The sequence below is a fragment of the Ambystoma mexicanum genome, chromosome 6q, assembly GCF_040938575.1.
Source record: "Ambystoma mexicanum isolate Mex_15411 chromosome 6q, UKY_AmexF1_1, whole genome shotgun sequence".
Classification (NCBI taxonomy): Eukaryota; Metazoa; Chordata; class Amphibia; order Caudata; family Ambystomatidae; genus Ambystoma; species Ambystoma mexicanum.
This window is the reverse complement of record NC_090937.1, coordinates 60495379-60514798: the sequence shown is the minus strand read 5'-3', so window position 1 is coordinate 60514798 and position 19420 is coordinate 60495379. Positions and strand designations below refer to the sequence as shown.

Here is a 19420-nt window from a genome sequence, read left to right as displayed (position 1 = left end):
GAAAACTTATGAAGGAATGAGAAATCTTGTAATGATGGAGTCAATTTATGATGCCTGCTCTCCTGAGCTCAGACAGCACTTGGCTGATTCACAGGAATTAGATCCTAGGAAGCTAGCTAAGGCTGCTGACTTGTGGGTTGCCAACAGGGCTACTCACAAGGATTCTGGGGTAACTCAGAAGAAGGATGAGGGAAGACAGCCTAAGAAAGACTCCAAAGAGAATTCTAATAATCCTAATTCCAAAGAGGGCCCCAAACAAAACCATAAGGGTAAGCCACCTGGGAAACCACAGCAGAGTAGTATACCTTCTGGTGCTAAACCAGAAGGAGGTCAGAACAAGCCTCCATTCCAAAGGACCTTTGGGGCCTGTTATGTTTGTAAGGCTACTGACCATGTGAAAGGAGATCCCAGATGTAAGGGTAAACCTTCCGGGGTCCAACTTGTCTCCTTAGCCTTCGCTCCAGAGGAGGAAGTCACTATGGCAAGTGGAAACTTTCTACCACTGGCTGATGAACCCACTGGAGTCTCAGCCAGTGTTTCTTTAGTCTCTCTGGGGTTGTGGGAACAGCAGAATTTAGATGTATATAATTCTATCCCAGATAATACTAAAGAGTATTATAAGGACAGTGTCCACGTAAATGGTCAGGAGACTCCTGCCATCAGGGACACTGGGGCCAGCATAACTGTGGTGGATGAATCATTTTTCAAGGAAGAGGATGTTGCTAAGGCACCCAAATGCCTCACCAAGTTAGCTGGAGGGCCTGTGCAGATGTGTCCCCAGTTACCAGTTCTCATCCAGTGCAATGATATGGCTGTGAAGATACCCGTCAGTATACAATGTGAAGTGCCAGGAAGAGTTCTGCTAGGAAATGACCTGAAAGCTCTTGGGGTTGTGTGACATACCCCCAGACCTCCTAGTAAAAGGTTACAGGAGCTCACCAAATCTGCAAGAGAGAAAACCCTGCGAGGTTTATCTCAGGAGATGATGACAGAAATCACTCCTCTCCCATTGGAGCAACTTACTGCAGTAACTACCAGATCAGGAATAAAGGGGCAACCCAAGACTCCTAGGCAAAAGCCTACAGCAAGCACTCCAGTGCTTCCAACAAGGACTTCCCCGAGGTTGTCCAAAGTTACACCGGTAACTCCACCCCCAGCTGAGGCTGAGAGGGAGGTACAACCCTGTTTGGTTGAACTAGACTCTGAAGAAGCGCTAGTAGGAGGCCCAGAACTTATTGGAGACCTGGACCCGGCTGACCATCCTGAGCTGCAGTCTTTACTGGCAGAAGGTGGACCCAGCAGGACAGCTTTCCGTAAGGGACAAAGAGAATGTCCAACTCTGGAGGGTCTTCGCCAGCAGGCAGCTTCTCAGGCTGATGGGCAAGAGCCTGGGAAGTATAGGTTACACTGGGAAGATGGCCTCTTCTACAGTGAACCAACCGAATCTGAACCTGGAGCATACCAACGCCTGGTAGTGCCCCAAGAGAACAGGCAACAGTTCTTGCAACTAGCCCACGAGATTCCTTTGGCTGGTCACTTGAGTTTCAAGAAGACCAAGGAAAGGCTCTCTCTCTACTTCTATTGGCCAAAAATGGGGGCTGAAGTAGATAGGTATTGCAGGAGCTGCCATACCTGCCAGACTTCTGGTAAGGTTGGTTCCAAGAATGTGGCACCTTTAGTGCCTCTCCCAGTTGTGGGAGTCCCATTTGAGAGGGTAGGGATTGACATTGTTGGTCCCCTTGATCCCCCAACCTCCTCAGGCAACAGGTTTATCCTTGTTGTAGTAGACCATGCTACTAGGTACCCGGAGGCAATTCCTATGAGGACTGTTACAGCTCAGGCTGTGGCTAAGGCCCTCCTTGGTATCTTTACCAGGGTTGGGTTTCCTAAGGAGGTGATCTCTGACAGGGGGACACATTTTATGTCCAACTACATGAAAGCCATGTGGAAAACTTGCGGAGTCACCTACAAGTTCTCAACCGCCTACCACCCTCAGACAAACGGGTTGGTAGAAAGATTTAACAGAACCATGAAGAGCATGATAGGTGCCTTAGAAGAACCCCTTAAGAAGTGGGACCTTCTACTGCCATGCCTTCTATTTGCTTATAGGGAAGTCCCTCAGGAGGGAGTAGGTTATTCTCCCTTTGAACTTCTCTATGGCCATCCCGTCAGAGGCCCCTTGGCCCTGATTAAGGAGGGGTTGGAGAGTGCTCCTTCCCCCAAGCCAGTCAAAGTGACTGACTATGTGATAGGTCTCCGAAGGAGAATGTCACACATGATGGTAGAAGCAAGTGATAACTTGAAAACTGGCCAAGCTCTGATCAAACATTGGCATGATCAGAAGTCTAACATGGTTGAGTTTACTCAAGACCAGCTAGTTCTAGTTATGCTCCCAACAAGGCAGAGGGCCTTGCAAGACAAATGGATGGGACCCTTCAAGGTTGTGGGAAAACTTGGAGAGGTCAACTATCTGGTGGATCTGGGCAAACCCAGGGAAGCTCCCAGAGTCTTCCACACCAACCGCCTCAAAGCCCATGTCTCTAGACCAGAAGTAGGAGCATTGCTTCTAGCTTCATCGGAAGAGGAGGAGGAGAGTGACGCTCTACCTGACCTCCTGAGAGGCTTACCTTTGGACAAAAAGTTTGAAGGAGTTAATCTCTCTTCAGATCTGACCCCTGAGCAACAGGAAGAGTGCAAAGCGATGTTAAATCAGTTTGCCCCCCTGTTCTCACTTTCACCAGGCTTGACCCCTTGGGGACAGCATGAGATACTCACTGGTGACTGTCTGCCAGTCAAAAGCAGGGGATATAGAATGTCAGAGCATGTCAGAACCCACATCAAAGGTGAGGTCAAGAAGATGCTTGATCTCGGGGTAATAGAGCCCTCTACTAGTCCATGGTCTAGCCCAGTGGTGTTAGTACCAAAGGCAGGATCCAAAGAGTTGAGATTCTGTGTGGACTATAGAGCTCTTAATGCAGTCACCAAGACTGATGCCCACCCTTTGCCAAGGACAGATGAGTTGGTGGATAAACTTGGTGCAGCCAAGTACCTCAGCACACTGGACCTTACGTCAGGCTATTGGCAAATAGCCCTGACAGACCATGCCAAGGAGAAAACTGCATTTTCTACCCCAGTTGGCCTATACCAATTCAAGGTTATGCCTTTTGGACTGAAAAATGCACCTGCAACATTCCAAAGGATGGTGAACCAAGTTCTAGCTGGGATGGAGGACTTCTGCATGGCATACTTGGATGACATTGCAGTCTTCAGCCACTCCTGGGAAGAACATGTGACCCACTTAGGACATGTTTTGCAGGCTCTTGAGCAGGCCAATCTGACCATAAAGGCAAGCAAGTGCCAAATTGGTCAGAGTAAAGTGGTCTACCTTGGACATGAGGTAGGAGGTGGAGAAATAAGGCCTTTGCTCAGCAAGATTGAAGCTGTGCAAAATTGGACAACACCTACTACTCAGACCCAGGTGAGAGCCTTCTTAGGCCTCACTGGATACTACAGGAATTTCATTGAGAACTATGGGACCATAGCTTCTCCTCTGAATGTGATCTCCTCTCCAAAATTCCCTAAGAAGGTCAAATGGAATGAGGAATGCAATCAGGCCTTTGAAAACCTGAAGAAAGCTCTCTGCCAAGCTCCAGTACTCAGAGCTCCTGACTACCACCAAACTTTCATTGTACAAACGGATGCTTCCAATGTAGGTATAGGTGCAGTTCTTAGCCAACTGGATGAGAAGGGTAGGGAACACCCCATTTGCTTCATCAGTAGAAAACTGAAGGATCCTGAAACAAGGTGGGCAACAATCGAAAGAGAATGCTTTGCTATTGTGTGGGCACTGAAGAAGTTTAGGCCATACTTGTATGGTTCTACTTTTGTCATTCAGACTGACCACCAACCCTTGAGATGGTTAATGCAAATGAAAGGGGAAAATCCAAAACTATTGAGATGGTCAATCTGCCTCCAAGGGTTTGATTTCACCATTGAGCACAGGTCAGGGTGTCACCATCAAAATGCTGATGGACTCTCTAGGATGTATGTCATCGACTAGAGGTATGAGGTTCATCCAGGAGTGGATTAAATTCTCCTGTCCCTTAGTCTGGGGCGGGGGCGAGTGTTAGAAAGAATTCTCTGTTTAGGCTGAATTTCCTTACCTAGTGAGTCCCCCAGTAGCTTTGCTGGATTTTGTGGGGTTTATTTTTTTCTCCTGCCAAGAGTGAGACTCTTTTACCCTCACTCTTGGACATGACTTGAGAGTGTTCTCTGTGACTTGCTATGTGCTTATGGGCTAGGGGGTAATTTTCCCCATAGGCCATCATTGGTTTTTTGAATGTGTGCTACACAGCACCCTCAGTGCAGTAGCACAGGGGTGTCCTAGAGACCCCCAAACATAGACTCCACACCCTGGGACGGACTACTGTCTCCCTGGGTCTGTAAAGTTACCATTGACTTTACTAGTCTTAACTTAGGAACTTAACCAGTACAAACCATCTTACTGTGGAAGTACTGGTAGGGGCAATTAGATTGCCCCTGGGTCTGTTGTCGAGGGGGTACTGTCCCGTCCCCCCTCGCCGAGTTCTGGCTGGTGGCAGTGGATACCACGGAAATATTCCACCGGAATATTCCCCAATGGGATTTCCCATTGTTTTTGATGCACCACTTTTTGGTGCAATGTTAAAGATACCGCTGGTTTATTTATTTAATATAAATTCACCGGTTGGGATTTTTTGCCGGAACTCGCCGCCAAAATGGCGTCCAGGTTCACTTCAGTAACCCTGAACCCGAGTTGAGCCTTTGTTCCACTTTTGGCGGGCTTCTGCACAGAAGCCCTCCAAAGTGGTGCCATTCTGTCTGGGTACCACAGGGGGTGTGGGAGGGGGTTTAGGCACCCTGGACCGAGTTGCCTTGCCAACTCAGGTCGCACTCTAGTGTGATTGGCCCAAGTGGTGAGCCACCCCGCTCACCACTTAGCATGTTTGAGTGACAGCTAGGCTGTATGAATGGGGGTTTGCTGCATAAAAGCAGGGTTTTTGGGACTGGTTCTTCAGAAGTCGCCACAGGACCTAAGAAGCCGAAGAGGGAGAAGCTGAGGCGACCTGCCAAGACGACACCACCGGTGAAGCCCCGCAGAACCGTCTCACCACTTTTCCCGACGACAGAGGAGATCTCCTGCCGGAGAGTCTTCTTCCCTTAACTGGTGGGGACAACCAGTTGCTGCCTTCTTTTCGCCGTCCCGAAGCATCTCGTGGCCGCCTTGCCTGTGCCAAGCACCCCGGCAACCGGGATACCACTTTTTACCTCAACCGCGAAAGAGGGGTAAAAATCCTTTGTGACCGGAAAACTCCACGGCTGGCCTCATCCCGGGTAGTGCAACGACCTGCAGCTTTCCTCCTCGTCGAGATCACCTCTTCCTCGGGACGACACCGCGACTTGCACCCACTACCATGAACGACTACCACCGCTGGAGGAATCCTCCCACGTTTAAAGGTACTGTGTTCCGCCCGGCCTCCCTTGCCACCGATTGTACGGGGTAGATTTAGCCCTCGGCTCTCGAACCTGGGTAGGCCTGGGACACCCTAACTAAACTTTTCAGAACCGTAGTAAAACCTTTTTCTACTCACCTGCAAAGACTTGTGACATTGTGTGATCTTGGGCACATTTTCGCCTGGCTCCCTCTAAAGCGGGCCCTGAACTAATTCCCCTTGTTCCACCATTGACTGTCTTTGCTAACCTTATGTGAAAAGTGTTTTACCTTACTGCTCTCTTTATTTCTGCCTTTTCCCTCCCTTTTGGTAATACTTGTTGGAGTACCATCTAACGTTAAGCGCTCACCTCTGGTTGGAAATAAGTGGGGTTAACTTAGAATTGTCCAACAAATGATTAGGGGTGTACATATGAGTAATAGTAACTGTGTTTGACTTGCTTAACTTTTCTATTGTGCTAGTGTAATTTATGAGTGTACCTTTAATAAATAAGTTTATACTTTTACACCTAGCTCTGGTCAGTGTTTGCTTGTGCTACTGTGACTCTGTACCTATTATGTATCCTCTGTATACTGCCTAACTCTTCTTGAGGGAAGTCTGACTGCTCAGCCACAGCTACCACAGTGAATCTGTGCGGTGCGGACTGCTATCAAGTGGGTTTACTGCCAACACCTGTAGTCTTAAATCTTTTGCAGTGGTCCCAGAGGGAACTGCACAGGTTTCTGCCTAACATAGGTCAACTAATGCATCCACGCAACAAGCCTGTGTGCAACCTAAAGGTCACCATTTAATCTTCTGAGGTTGATGAAATCATTGTCAATGATTTGCATAATGATTTATCTCTGATATTAAGGAAAAAGAGGCAATTTATGTTGTTCGCAGCATAACCTTTTAGTAAAATGGTATCAAAAGTGTGGGCATATCTTACAATAAACATATTTAAAATTGTTTATAAGTATTTTTGCATGTTTCAGAAGTTTTTAATTTGGTTTGTGGTTAACGTAATTAAGGAGTTGGACATATTTGATGATGTAGAATGTGTGGTGTAAGCTGTGCGATCAGAGTAACCGTGTTTCAGTTAACCTGTCTTTTTTGCTGTCCTCTTACAGAACGTACCATGCAAAAGGATTGCCACCAAACTGGAACCCACAGTGACGATGGATTTTGCCACATGCCATATGGAGTGAAGATTCGAGGACATACACCATGCACCAATCAATGGGCTGCTCAGCAATGTATTGAAAAGCAAAATCTTCGTCTGACTGTAGTTCCTGCCCAATATTCCCTGAATATCAGACTATTGGATGATTGGCCTCAGGGGCGTTGCTAGGGGGGGGCCAAGGGGGCTATAGCCCCTGATCTTTTGGTTGTAGCCCCGGATAGAATCTCAGGAGCTACAGCCAAAAGACTAGCTAGCCCCCAGTCCTGACAGTTCCGACATAAGCTTAGCCCCGGGTCTTTTCCAGACCTAGCAACTCCCCCGATTGGCCTAAATTCACAAGCAGATTGGATACTTAAAAATAGCGTACAGATAAGGGAAATTGTCATTGGAGTTTTGTAAATCGATTCTCTAGCAACGTGATCCTCAAGAAATACCATGGATGTCCCATACCATTCAACTGAGGGCCATGGTTGGGCTGTTCTGCAGAAGTTGAACGAGCAAAAGTCAATGGGCCTGTTCTGTGACGTGTCAGTTATGGTGGAGGGCAAAATCTTCCTTGCTCATAAAAATGTGCTTTCTGCCTGCAGTGGCTACTTCTACGCTGCCCTAAGCCGGAACGAACAACAGCAGTTCCTGGTGCTGGATAATGTCTATTTGGAAGGCTTCAGCCACCTCCTTGAGTTTTTCTACTCCTACAAAATTCCCAGCTGCCATGTCCAGGACTTTGTGCACGCTGCTCATGCATTGCAGGTGAACCTCCCACATAACTTTCAGGTGAGCAGTGGCACTGCCAGCCTTGAAACTATACAGGCCAAAAAAGAGGTGTGCGGCTCACATGAAGACCCAGAAGTGCCAGACGATAGCATAATAGAAATTAGGTTATCCGAAAATATAAAAGTGAAAAACAGCAGCACATCTGTGAACACACGAACTGGAGCTACATCCAAATTCAGTGAGAGTAGGCAAAAGCATTACCCTGCCTCTCAACTGAAAGACCAGACAATATTGTGCAAACAGCCCACTCATTTAAATGAGCCATTTGTTACTAAAAGCTCCAACTTTATTCTCAATAACGCTCTTTCACAAAGTGAAAAGATGGGCCGAGTCTATCCCACACAAGAAAGTAGGACTGTTCCCCGCCCTAGATCAAGCTTTTCTGAGGAAGTGATCTCTGTGGGAAGCCCCGATACCACCAGTGAGGGAGCAGAGGAAGATGATGACGACATTATCCTGTGCGAAGACAGTACGATGTATGTGCCTTCACTAAGGCTTGATGCAGTGGGTTCCTTGAACAGATCTCCTCTGACGCTTAATGAGTTTAGGAAGTACAGCAGGACAGTAAGGTCCAAAAACACCCCCACAGGGCCTAGTTTGCAAGATGAAAGGGGGAGTGAAGCTGATAGTGAACTGAGCGAGGCGATCCATAGATGTAACCGGTGTGAGCTGCTGCTAACATACACCAATTATCTCCTTCACCAGGACGACCCTGGACGCATCCTGCTCCAGTGTAGTTACTGTGAAAAGCAGTTCAATTACAGGTGAGATGCTGCTTACAAAAACGACCCACGATTTTTGGCATATTGTTGTAACAGAATGGGCATTTTGTGTATGGAAATGTGCTATCTTATGTTTGCCTGAAATGTGCAGCTTATCTTTGTTCATCATTTGTTGGGAAACGAGCGTGGAGGCTTAGAATCACAAACCTTGTATTTCCAAATAAGAGTGCTTCCTCTGGAGGCAGCCCAGGCTATCTAAGCAGGGCAAAAAGTTACATCCCATGCCATATCCAAATATTGCACATCAACAGAATTTTAAGATGGCACTATGTTGTCAAAATCTTGATTATGAGTGTGCCTTTCGCTTTAGCTAAAGAGCAGACCGGGCGGGACAGGAAGCAGTCTAGTACAAAATGTATAAAGAAAGATAGAAACGTACATAAATATGCAGCCAGCCTAAACTATCCCTCACAACTACTGCACACATTATGTTAATTGAAAAGCTAAATGGAAATAAATTTAAGAAACCCACAGGATTTGAGGGTAGGTTAAAATACGTAAACTATTGGCAGTAGTAAAACAAATGGTCTTTGCCCTCATTTATGACACTTGCTATTCTTTCCCTGCCCACTTCTTATAGTACTTTCCTGAGAGACTTTGCATCCTGTATTGTGGTTCTGGATCTTATATCAGTGTATGTGTATAGACTATACTTAACAAGAGAGGAAGACCCATAGCAGACAATTATTTCACTGCTATTAAGCTGGGTAAACTTCTCTCATTTACAGCAATTAGTCCCCTAATTATTTTTTTGCAAGTTACTAGATGTGGGGTAGGGGTGTTTTAAGGATATTTGGGTCTTTTCTGTAATCAACATCAATTGGAATCCGGCTGGCATCAATATCGACACATTATTAGCAGCGATTGCTGATTTATTGATGCATGCTCTTTAGATCCCCTCATCACAGCTATTATCATTGCTGGCGATTTAAACATCACTTCCTTAAAAGAAAGTGGGCTTGATCCATCTCAATCTGCACAACCCTCAAAATCTCAATCAAGGAGCAGAACATGGCTTATTCTGATGGAGGAAAGATGTCTGCATATGATTAATGGCTGTGTTAGAGGTGACATTCCTCCCCTCCCCACACGGAGACAGGGTATTCAATGTGCAGTAATGTTTTTCCGCTTCTAGAGAAATTTCAAATCATTCCTTTATTAAGGAGTGACCATGGGCTGTTGCAAACTACTTGGGAAATCCCAGTTTCTTTGCAACAAGTCGAATTTTACACTAGTCTCATTGCTCTCATTGCTATTAATTCTGGGAGAAGCCATTTTATATGGAATGAAAAATCCCTCGTTGACCTAAATGATCATCTTTTGTAAGTTTTTGCTTGCCATAGGAGTTACGATATTTGTTTGCCTGATAGTTATGTTGACGTGTTGAATCTTTTTGTACAAAAGCATGCTTTTTCCAGAAGACCTTTCTTTGCCCACATAAATGCTTTTGATTTATCGTACCAAAACCAGAAAAGAAAGTTAAGAACTGACATTAGGAATATTTCTACCTTGGACACAGCTGTAAGACTTATGCAAACAAGGCAGAAGTATGTTGGTGAAAAATGACGCTGACGAGATGTTGGTAGCCTTATCTTCCAAAAATTAAGCATAGATCTGGCACCTCTTAAAGAATGATGGCTCAAAGCAGTCAGCATTGCAGACAAATCCAATCTCTGAGGAAGCATGGACTGTCTACTTTACAGACTTGTTCACAGATCTGTGTCTGGTCAGCAGGAAAACTTCTGTGATTCTGGATGAAAAATGGGACATTTTGTTTGATAAAGATGATATTACCAGCCTGATTGAAAAATGTAGCAAATCCTGAGCCCCTGGCCTGGATGGGCATTCAAACGTTATGCTTAGCGCCCCTCCCCTTTGACCTGGGCAGATATTCTATTTGCTTTATTTAGACAGGTGTTGAAATCTAAAAAGGTTCCCTCTTCCTGGAATAAATTGCATATAATCCCAATATTCAAGAAGGGCGATTGGACAAGTCCTCAAAACTATTGCCCTTCTCGATGTGCCGGGGAAAGATTTTGCCTCTTTCATTTTGAGGCATTTACTTTGTCAGTTGAAAGAGATCTCCTGTTTCGACTGTTTTCAGTCAAGGCTTGTCACAGGTTTGAGTACTCCATTGAATGCCTTCTCCTTGGGCCTCACCAAAAAGAGGGTTCTGCTTTCAGGTCTGCTGATTTTTATCTTGTGTTTATCGACTTTCGAATGGCATTTGACTGTATAGATCGAAATTTGCTTCGGAAAAAGCTTCATCTTTGGAAATGTCCTTTGTATCTGCTACACATTATAAAAGATCTGTACAGTCGAACGTCCATGCAAGTTTGTTTAAATCGGACTGGGCATCTTATGCAATCGATTCCCACCTTTACCGGGCTTGAAGCAGAGGTGCATATTGGACAATGCTTTATTTAATCTGTTTATCGCACATTTGGAGTAGCACTTTATCATTGCCTGTGCCTTCCCTCCCAGATACGATGGCTACCCGGTTCAATGGCTACTGTATGCAGATGATCTGGTGCTTTTGGACAGACACCTGTAGGTCTGCATAGAACGCCATCGGCGTTGCAGTGCTACGAAAACTCAAATGGCTTTAGGGTAAATATATACATGTCTTAACATATTGAGATTCAAGCCTAATCGCAAGAAACTGACCTTCAAAAGGTATCTTTACATCTCTCCTTTTGAAGGTTGTGGATGAGTACAGGTATTTAGGGGTTTTAAAAATAACAGTACTAAAGAGGTTCCCTATAAAAAGCAGTTGCGATATAAAACACAGACCACAGCTGCACAAGTTATGATTATTTATCAAAGGTATTACTCCATCTGCCCTCTGTTAACATTCCATGAGCCAAAAGTGGTGCCGATACTTGTCTTTGGTGCTCAGACTAACCTGGACCTCAGTGGCTTGAATTGGAACGTTATCGAGGGGATATTCTGAAATAGAGTTCACTCTTTACCTCAAAGCGTTGGCAAGTGGTACGTTATGAGTTTGGGTTGTTTCTCTCTCCATTATGGTAAAATTGACATTCTTAGCTGTTTTGAGGAAATGTTTACTAGCCCAAGTCAACTCCATATTGCCGATCCTTAAGGGAATGCTATTGGTAGAGTCTGTTCAAGCTCTGACTCAGTGGGAAGGAGAGTGTTTGAAACAAATGGCTTTGGCTGATATCCCTCTTTACAGGCTACTTAAAAACCAGGATAAGGCCAAGGAGAAACTCTGCTATACGATTGGCTTGATACACAACCCCAATGTAGGAAATATAAGGTCTTTCAAAATGTTGAAAATGAGACGAAGGCTTAGAACACTCTGCCAAGGTACTTGGGCAAGCTTCAAAATCATGTTCTTAATAGTGCGCCTACATTTACTTTCTACTAAATAGGTGCAGGTGTCACAGCTCGCTCCCTTCGCTCCTGTTCCCGTCGCTTGGGGGCATGATTTGGGTTTTTTTCCCTACTGGACATTTCCTCCGAACCTTATGCTACAGTGCTGTGATGAATTGGGAGCGCTAAAACCTTATTTTCCAAGTTACTTCCCTTCCGGATCCATTCCTGATTTTTGGCAGCCAGCATGCTACTTTAATCTAATGACTATGCTTCCCAGAATGCCTGGCTCACTGCCTAACCTCCTCCCTTGCAGGACAAGGTTGGGTGGAAGATAGGCAACACCTGTGGCTGCAGGTGCAGCAGGCGGCACACCTGAGGGGTGTGCTCGTTAAGCAGCTTTAAAAGCCTCAGTTTACTTCAGTCCAGCGCTGGTCATTGTTGCAGTGTTCCTGTTGTGATTGGTCCCTTGTTCCTGGTTCCTAGCTTTTGTGCCTAGTTCCTGTTTCTTGTTCCTCTGCCCTGGATTTCGAATTTATGTGCTTAATTGATTTCTGCTTTCTGGATTTCCCTTTCTGTCTTCCTCTGTCTGCAGGCAGCCTTTCTCTGTGCTTTACCCTTTGATGCTGCCCAATTTGCCTGTGTTCTCGGTTTCTTTGAAGCTGTCCTTTGCTACTGAAAAGCTTGATGCATTAGTCTTTCCCTTTTATAGATTCAGCTTCCTGCCTTTTCTCCTTGGATGGGTTGGAAAGGTTTCCTTTTGTGATTTCATTTTCCCTGCTCCTGATCCTTACTTTCCATTCCATGTTTTCCATTGCACTTCTGCATTTATTTCTCATTGATTATTAGGTGTGGGGTGCTGTTGTAACTAGTCCCAGTGTGAATGCCTTTTGTTTTCCTCTCTATTCTATAATCACTATTCCTACTTGCCCCTTGACTAGGGTCTTATGTATTTAGTTTTCCTCCACCCATTGCTGTTATAGCTTTCAGGGTCCCTGTTTGATCATCTGGGTTCGTGGGTTTACTGACATTCAAGTGGTCTTTCCGGTCCTCGTGAGTACTGTTTCTAAGTTCCTTATTCAGTATCATCCAGAGTGTCAGCTCACAGATCCTGTCCTTGCTTGCCCTCTACGTGGGCTTAGCGCTGTCAGTATCTGTAATAGCATTGTGGGTAAGGAGTTTGCCGACTTTCCTTTCAGTCATAAGGAGGTTCTAAGTGCTTACCCCACATCCCTTTTCATATATTGGTATTATTGTTTCATTCTATTTGCACTCCTGGGTTTTAGTATACACGAGTCTTGGGTATTGTATGCACGTTGTTAGATTCAAAGTTGTTCACTGTGTGATTCCGTGCACATTTCCCTTGCCATATTCATTGCCTTCTTCCTTTCTTAACAGCAGGGGAGGTGACTAAAAGTTGTTGCTGATTTTGCAAGTTTCTCTCCGAGACAAAATCTGAGACATTAATTGCTGTCTTGTCCTTGTCTGGCTGACAAAAGAGCACTTTATTTGGGTACATTTTTTAGTCGGCACAGGATTTTAACAGAGGAAGTTGTGTGGCCTATTTTGTTTAGTGGTCAGCATCTAACTCTAATGTTGGCTATTGTTAGGTTTTTACAGCATATGGGCCTTACAAGCTAGATGGGTTTTTACATCGGGCTTCATGATTATTGGACCATAGCTGCCTCTACTTCTTATTTAAAGCTGCATTTTATTAATTTTAACATATTACACGTTTAGCTGGAAAATACACTGTATGTGATCAATTTATATTGTTGTCTTTTAGATAAATATCTAATTATGGATTGGTAAAATGTATTGTCTTTTTTTGTAAAGGTTGAATGTTTCAGCTATGCACAATTAAACATTAAAGTAGCAGAGGCCAATGAGTCTGTTTGTATCACAGTGCAATTGGGGTAACTATGCTATGTTTTCCATTGGTAGGAGAAATATGTAAAGCAGTGTGTACAGTTTCAGTGACAACTATGGTATTTTTTCCCATGGATATTGTGACGATTCATGGGATAACATCACTTCTCCCCAGAGGGGCACCCTTCCCTGTGAGGGTAGGGAGTTGAGCCTGCAACGCAACATTCCTCCTAGGGGTGGCAGAAAGCAGGAACTCATGGGGAGAGCCTCCCCTCATGGTGACAAGGACTCCCATTCTTTGACGGAACTCCCTAACCCTCTTACCCTTGAGACCACAAAGGCTGCTGAGAGACGATCTGAAATGGAGAACAAAAATGGGGGCTCCAACCACATATACAATTTTTGGCATTAAATTTCTGTTAGGATGCCTAAGTTATTTTGTTGATTCTGTTTCAATAAACTGCTTCAAATAGTAAGCCAAGTATCCTTGTAGGCGAGAAAGTTAGCTACAGAATAAATCCAGTATCCTAAATTACCGCTTTGTTGTATTAGCAGTTGTTTTATTCAATTTTTTGTTTTTTCTTAATACAAGTCATGATCTGCAACAATAATCATACAGAGCATAAATGCAGTACAGAAAATATCAACCAATTTCAAAGTCATTGGTGGGTTAGTAATGTCCATGTGCTACAGAGTCACATCAAAACATGCAAGAAAAACTACATTTAGAAATATTTGTTGTATACAAATGGATTTCAACAACCAAAAAACCACCATATGCTTGGTAAGGTCAGGGACACAACCCAAATAAATTTTAGTTCTATGCTTATTTCCTTGTATTTTTCAAAGAAAGAGAAAGCGTCTCGAAGTTTGTTTTTTTTGGAGGCTGAAATCCCAAGTGTGTTGGTCCACTAGTTTAGAAAACTGAATTGGTTGCTCTAATGTACTAAGAGGACTGAAAACAAAGGGGGAAAGGTGAAGTAAATTCAACAAAGGACCAAAAACCATTGGTCAAAGAGAGACGATCTGAAAGCACTACTGTAGGTTATTCCAATACTCCTTCCTGTAAGAATTGACACCACCAAGATAAGTAAGACAAAAATAGACATACAATCTGATCTCAAATCATCTTCCAAGAATAGTGTGATGAAGAAGATCAATGGAGTTATGTAAACTACTCGTTTGCCAAGAACAGGCACTGGGAAGAGGTGGCCCAGAGGAGCCATGACGAATGCACAATGGACACACACAATTGACTGACACTCCCCTAGGGAGGACCCAAATGTACAACATAACAATTGAGAAAGGACTCACTAAGAAGCGAAGCAGGCGTGAAGCCTAGCAGACTAGGGAATTTCGCACTTGAAATCAAGAAGCTATGCTGGGGAAGCAACACTCAGGTTTGGAGGACACCAACAGCAGGGTGCAGGAGTCCTTCACTGGCCGACGCAGAGTGGTCCTGACTGGAAGCTGGGAACTGACTGACAGTGGAGTGACCTCGAGGAGGTGGACGGAGCGGTTTATGAACTGCGCCGGCACCTGCCTGGCTTGAGACCCTGCAGAGCCAAAGCATGGCAGCGGGTAGAGGAAGAAGCAAGGAGAGCGCTCTGTGAGAATGCTGTGACCCAACACCCCAGGAAGAACCAGTGATGTGCCCCCACCAGAGTAGAGGTAATGGGAGTTACAGGAGACCTGGTAGGGGACTGAGCAAGGGTGCTGAATGTATTGAAGGCATCAGGAGTGATCTCCCTCATCTTAGTAGTTGTGTCAAGAGTGCTGAACGTAAACAAGGCATTGTGAGTAATCTCCCTCATTTTAGTAGTTGTGTCAAGATTATTGAATGGAAAGAAAGCCTGCGGAGTAATCTCCCTCATTCTCAGAGTTGTGATAAAAGAGCCAAGTGTGAAGATATCACAAGTGATCTTCCTTGACTCAGTTGTTGTGTTAAATACACTAAAAGAGAAGAACATATCGGGAGTAGTCTCCCTCAACACTATTTTCAAGAGGGATGTTCAAGTTAAAGAGTGCAATGAGAGCTGTCTCCTTTGTCAGAGTGTTAGAAAAAAACCAGGACACTTGGGAACAATTCCCTTTGTATTCACTGACAAGAGGAAGGTAAAGAAAGGCAAGGAACAACTGTGTATTGGAAACAAGGAGTGTATAACCTTTAAGCAGGCCCTGCGAGAAGCCTGGCAAGAATTGGCAAGGTTGATAAAAACTGTTGCAGGAAGCTATGCAAAGATAACCAACGGCAGAACCAGGAGAAGGTAGTCATTCTCCTGGCTATCCAGATAATTGTTGAATCATAAACTAAGGAAAATAGTTATCAAACTGAAGCCTGGAGGCTGACAAATTGACCAGGAGAAGGTAGCAGTTGAGGAACTGCTGAACCAGGAGGAGGGAGTCCTTCTCCTGGTATTGGCTACAAGTGCAGACGTTGAACTGTTATCAAAGACTAATAGAAACGCGCCCATAGGGCTGACCGCATTGAATCAGGAGAATGGAGTCATTATCCTGGAACTATTTATGTTGATGTCTTTTGTTAGTGTTAGGGCTAGAGTAGGCTAGTTTGGACAGAGGACAGACACTTTGAGTTTGACAACCACCCTGACAATGAGCATCCACGGAGGGAAACCCTTTATAGAGGAGGAGAGACAGGCCCTTTTTCATTATTAGTGAAACAAATATTCTAGTGGAAATGCCACCTCTTTGTCCGACTCCTTACTCCAGCATGCCACAATAGCAAAGGGATGCAAACGAATGGCAACAGATTCTATCACATTGCCATTGATGTAGCTATGCTGTGGTTTCGGCAGATAAAATAAACCAGCAGATGCAATGGGCATAGTTTCTATATCAGCAGGTAGCAGATGCAAGAGATTCTGTTTCTGCCACATAGAAATTGCTCCATCTGAGCTAGACCTCATGAGCACCAGTGTGGATATAATGTAATCAAAAGCCAAAATCTATAACCGCAGGTAGTAGAGACAGCAGGTGCAAGGGAGTTTGTTTCTATCACAGTGCAACTGAAGTAGCTGTGTTTGACACAGAGCGAGGCGGCCAGACCATTGTATGGGTTAACAGCAGAGTTGGCGCTGGGCGTTTTATCAGGTTTTGGGGGATATATCGATATATTTTATCAATATAGGATGAGACATTATCGTTAACATCGAGATATATACATCACAGGGCCTGCGGTAGCGCATCTGTAGTTATGGTTAAGTTACTGAACCCATAGGAGGCTGAAATCCCAAGTGTGTTGGTCCACTAGTTTAGAAAACTGAATTGGTTGCTCTAATGTACTAAGAGGACCGAAAACAAAGGGGGAAAGGTGAAGTAAATTAAACAGAGGACCAAAAACCAGTGGTCAAAGAGAGACCATCTGAAAGCACTACTGTAGGTTATTGCAATACTTCTTCCTGTAAGAATTGATACCACCAAGATAAGTAAGACAAAAATAGACATACAATCTGATCTCAAATCATCTTCCAAGAATAGTGTGATGAAGAAGATAAAGGGAGTTATGCAAACTACTCCTTCGCCAAGAACAGGTACTGGGAAGAGGTGGCCTAGAGGAGTCATGACTAATGCACAATGGACACACAAAATTGACTGACTCTCCCCTGGGGAGGACCCAAATGTACAACATAACAATTGAGAAAGGACTCACTAAGAAGCAAAGCAGGCGTGAAGCCTAGCAGACTAGGGAATTTTGCACTTGAAATCAAGAAGCAATGCTGGGGAAGCAACACTTCAGTTCGGAGGACACCAACAGCAGGGTGCAGGAGTCCTTCACTGGCTGATGCAGAGTGGCCCTGACTGGAAGCTGGGAACTGACTGACAGTGGCGGGACCTCGAGGAGGTGGACGGAGCGGTTTATTAACTGTGCCGGCACCTGCCTGGCTGGAGACCCTGCAGAGCCAAAGCATGGCAGTGGGTAGAGGAAGAAGCAAGGAGAGCGGTCAGTGAGAATGCAGTGACCCAACACCCCAGGAAGAACCAGTGATGTGCCCCCACCAGAGTAGAGGTAATGGGAGTTACAGGAGACCTGGTAGAGGACTGAGCAAGGGTGCCAAATGTATTGAAGGCATCAGGAGTGATCTCCCTCATCTTAGTAGTTGTGTCAAGCGTGCTTGCTGAACGTAAACAAGGCATCGTGAATAATCTCCCTCGTCTTTTTCTTTGTAAACATGTTTATTTTAAACAGACAGGTTATGACAATACAAAGCTTAATCACTTGCGACATGAAGCATAAAGCAATACCACGTGACGCTCTTCCCATCCCACCCTCCGGTCTCAAGTTCCGTCTTCACGTCCCCGCTGGGGATCTCATCCTGAAATAGTTCTCCTGGCCAGTTGAGGCTTGAATGTCAGGGCTGGGAACCTTTGGTCAAAATCTGAAACCGGACCCCAGATGTTGTGAAAGCGATGTAAAATGCCTGCCCCGGCAGCTGTCACCCTTCTCAGCGATCAAGATGTCCCAGACTTTCATCCGCCAGAAAGGCATGAGCGGGCCTTCCGTCGTTTTCCAGGTGCGGGCTATCACATTCCTGCCCGCAAGTAAGCATTGGGATAATAGTTTGGCCTTAGGACCAGACCTTGGGTAGATCCCGGGGATCGTTGCTCCAAGGAGAATAGGTTCGGGGTCCAAGGGCAGTCACACATGAGTGATGTCCGCTATCGTCGCTAGGCATTGTTTCCAAAAGGTTTGAGCCTTGGGGCAGGACCACCACATGTGGAAGAAGGAGCCTATTTGGCCGCATTGTCTCCAGCATTGTGGGTCGAGTGTGGGGTTAATGTGGTGAAGTCTTAGGGGAGGGTAGTACCAACGGAGGAGGATCTTGTAGGCGCATTCTCTGTTTGTGATGCATGATGAGGAGGTGTGAGCCCGGGACCAGATGTCAACCCACTGTTGGTCTTCAATTGGACGGCCCAGGTCCGCCTCCCATAGGGCCATGTACCGAGTCTTGGAGGTTAAGAAATCCGTTTGGAGTCGTTTATATAGAGTGGAGATTCTCCCTCCGGGCGGGAGCTCGTTAAGGGTCAATTCGATGGCTGTGGGGGGACGAGTAGCTGCCTGGCGAGTCTGTGGATGGGTGCACCAGTGGCGCAGCTGGGTATATGTGAATCTATCCTGTTCCTGGATCCCAAAGAGTTCTTTGCATCGCTCAAAGGTGCATGGTTGGCCCCCTTCAAAAAGTTGTCCAGGGTCTCTAGGCCTCCTGCAATCCAGGACTTAAAATTCCGGGCAGACAGACCAGGTGAAAAGGTCGGGTTCATAAACACCGGGGAGAGGGGGCTGATGTTACTCACCGAACCGGAAGGAGTGCTTGATTCCAACCTGGATCGAGATGTGAGACGAGCCGTGGAAGTCTTCAGAAAACCCAGATCCCCTGATTTCAAAAGAATCAGGCTTCCTCTTAGAGAGGAGCTCTTTTTCACGACGTACCACTCTGTTATTATGTAAAACAAGACAGAGTAGTCTATAATGTAAGAGAGCGGAATTAAGCGCACCACCAAGCAATGCTGCAAAGAATACAAAAACTGTTTTGAGTATAACGCCAACCTGGTGTGAAGGGTATACAATATTTGAATACAATAGAATCACTGGTACCTAAGGTAGTGGAAATGAAGGCCTTGAAAGGAAGTCCCGTATCAGTTCAGAAGAATGTTCAGAGTTCCAAATGAGGAATGACAACGAAAGGATAAAATAACAAATGGGATGTTTAGTATAGGTAGGATAACCCGAACGGCACGAGGGACGCACTAGGACCGGGTTGGTGCAAAACTGGAAAGCGTTCGTACTGCACTTTAGTGGAAAATGCACATCATCTTCACAAGATGTAACACAGTCAAATAATTAGGTGAGGTAGAAGTAAATCCTTAATTTAGTAAGCAGGGACTGATAGGAGACTAAATTCCGCTGGAAACAAGGCTCTTGCTGTAAGCAGAAAACTGAAGACTGGAAATCCATTCTCAGCGGGGAAAACCTGGCAGAAAAACAG

The 19420-nt window shown here is 45.2% G+C and overlaps 1 protein-coding gene across 2 annotated transcripts in view; it reads left to right on the top strand.

Moving 5' to 3' along the window:
- The window catches only part of LOC138515767 (myoneurin-like), a 562617-nt gene that overhangs the window by 67408 nt on the left and 475789 nt on the right, over positions 1–19420 (top strand). For both annotated transcript variants that reach the window (XM_069630477.1, XM_069630478.1), the window contains exon 2: positions 6602–8192. In XM_069630477.1, the coding sequence (XP_069486578.1) occupies positions 7090–8192 (1103 nt within the window). In that variant the 5' untranslated portion in view covers positions 6602–7089. The remainder of the gene's footprint in view (positions 1–6601; positions 8193–19420) is intronic.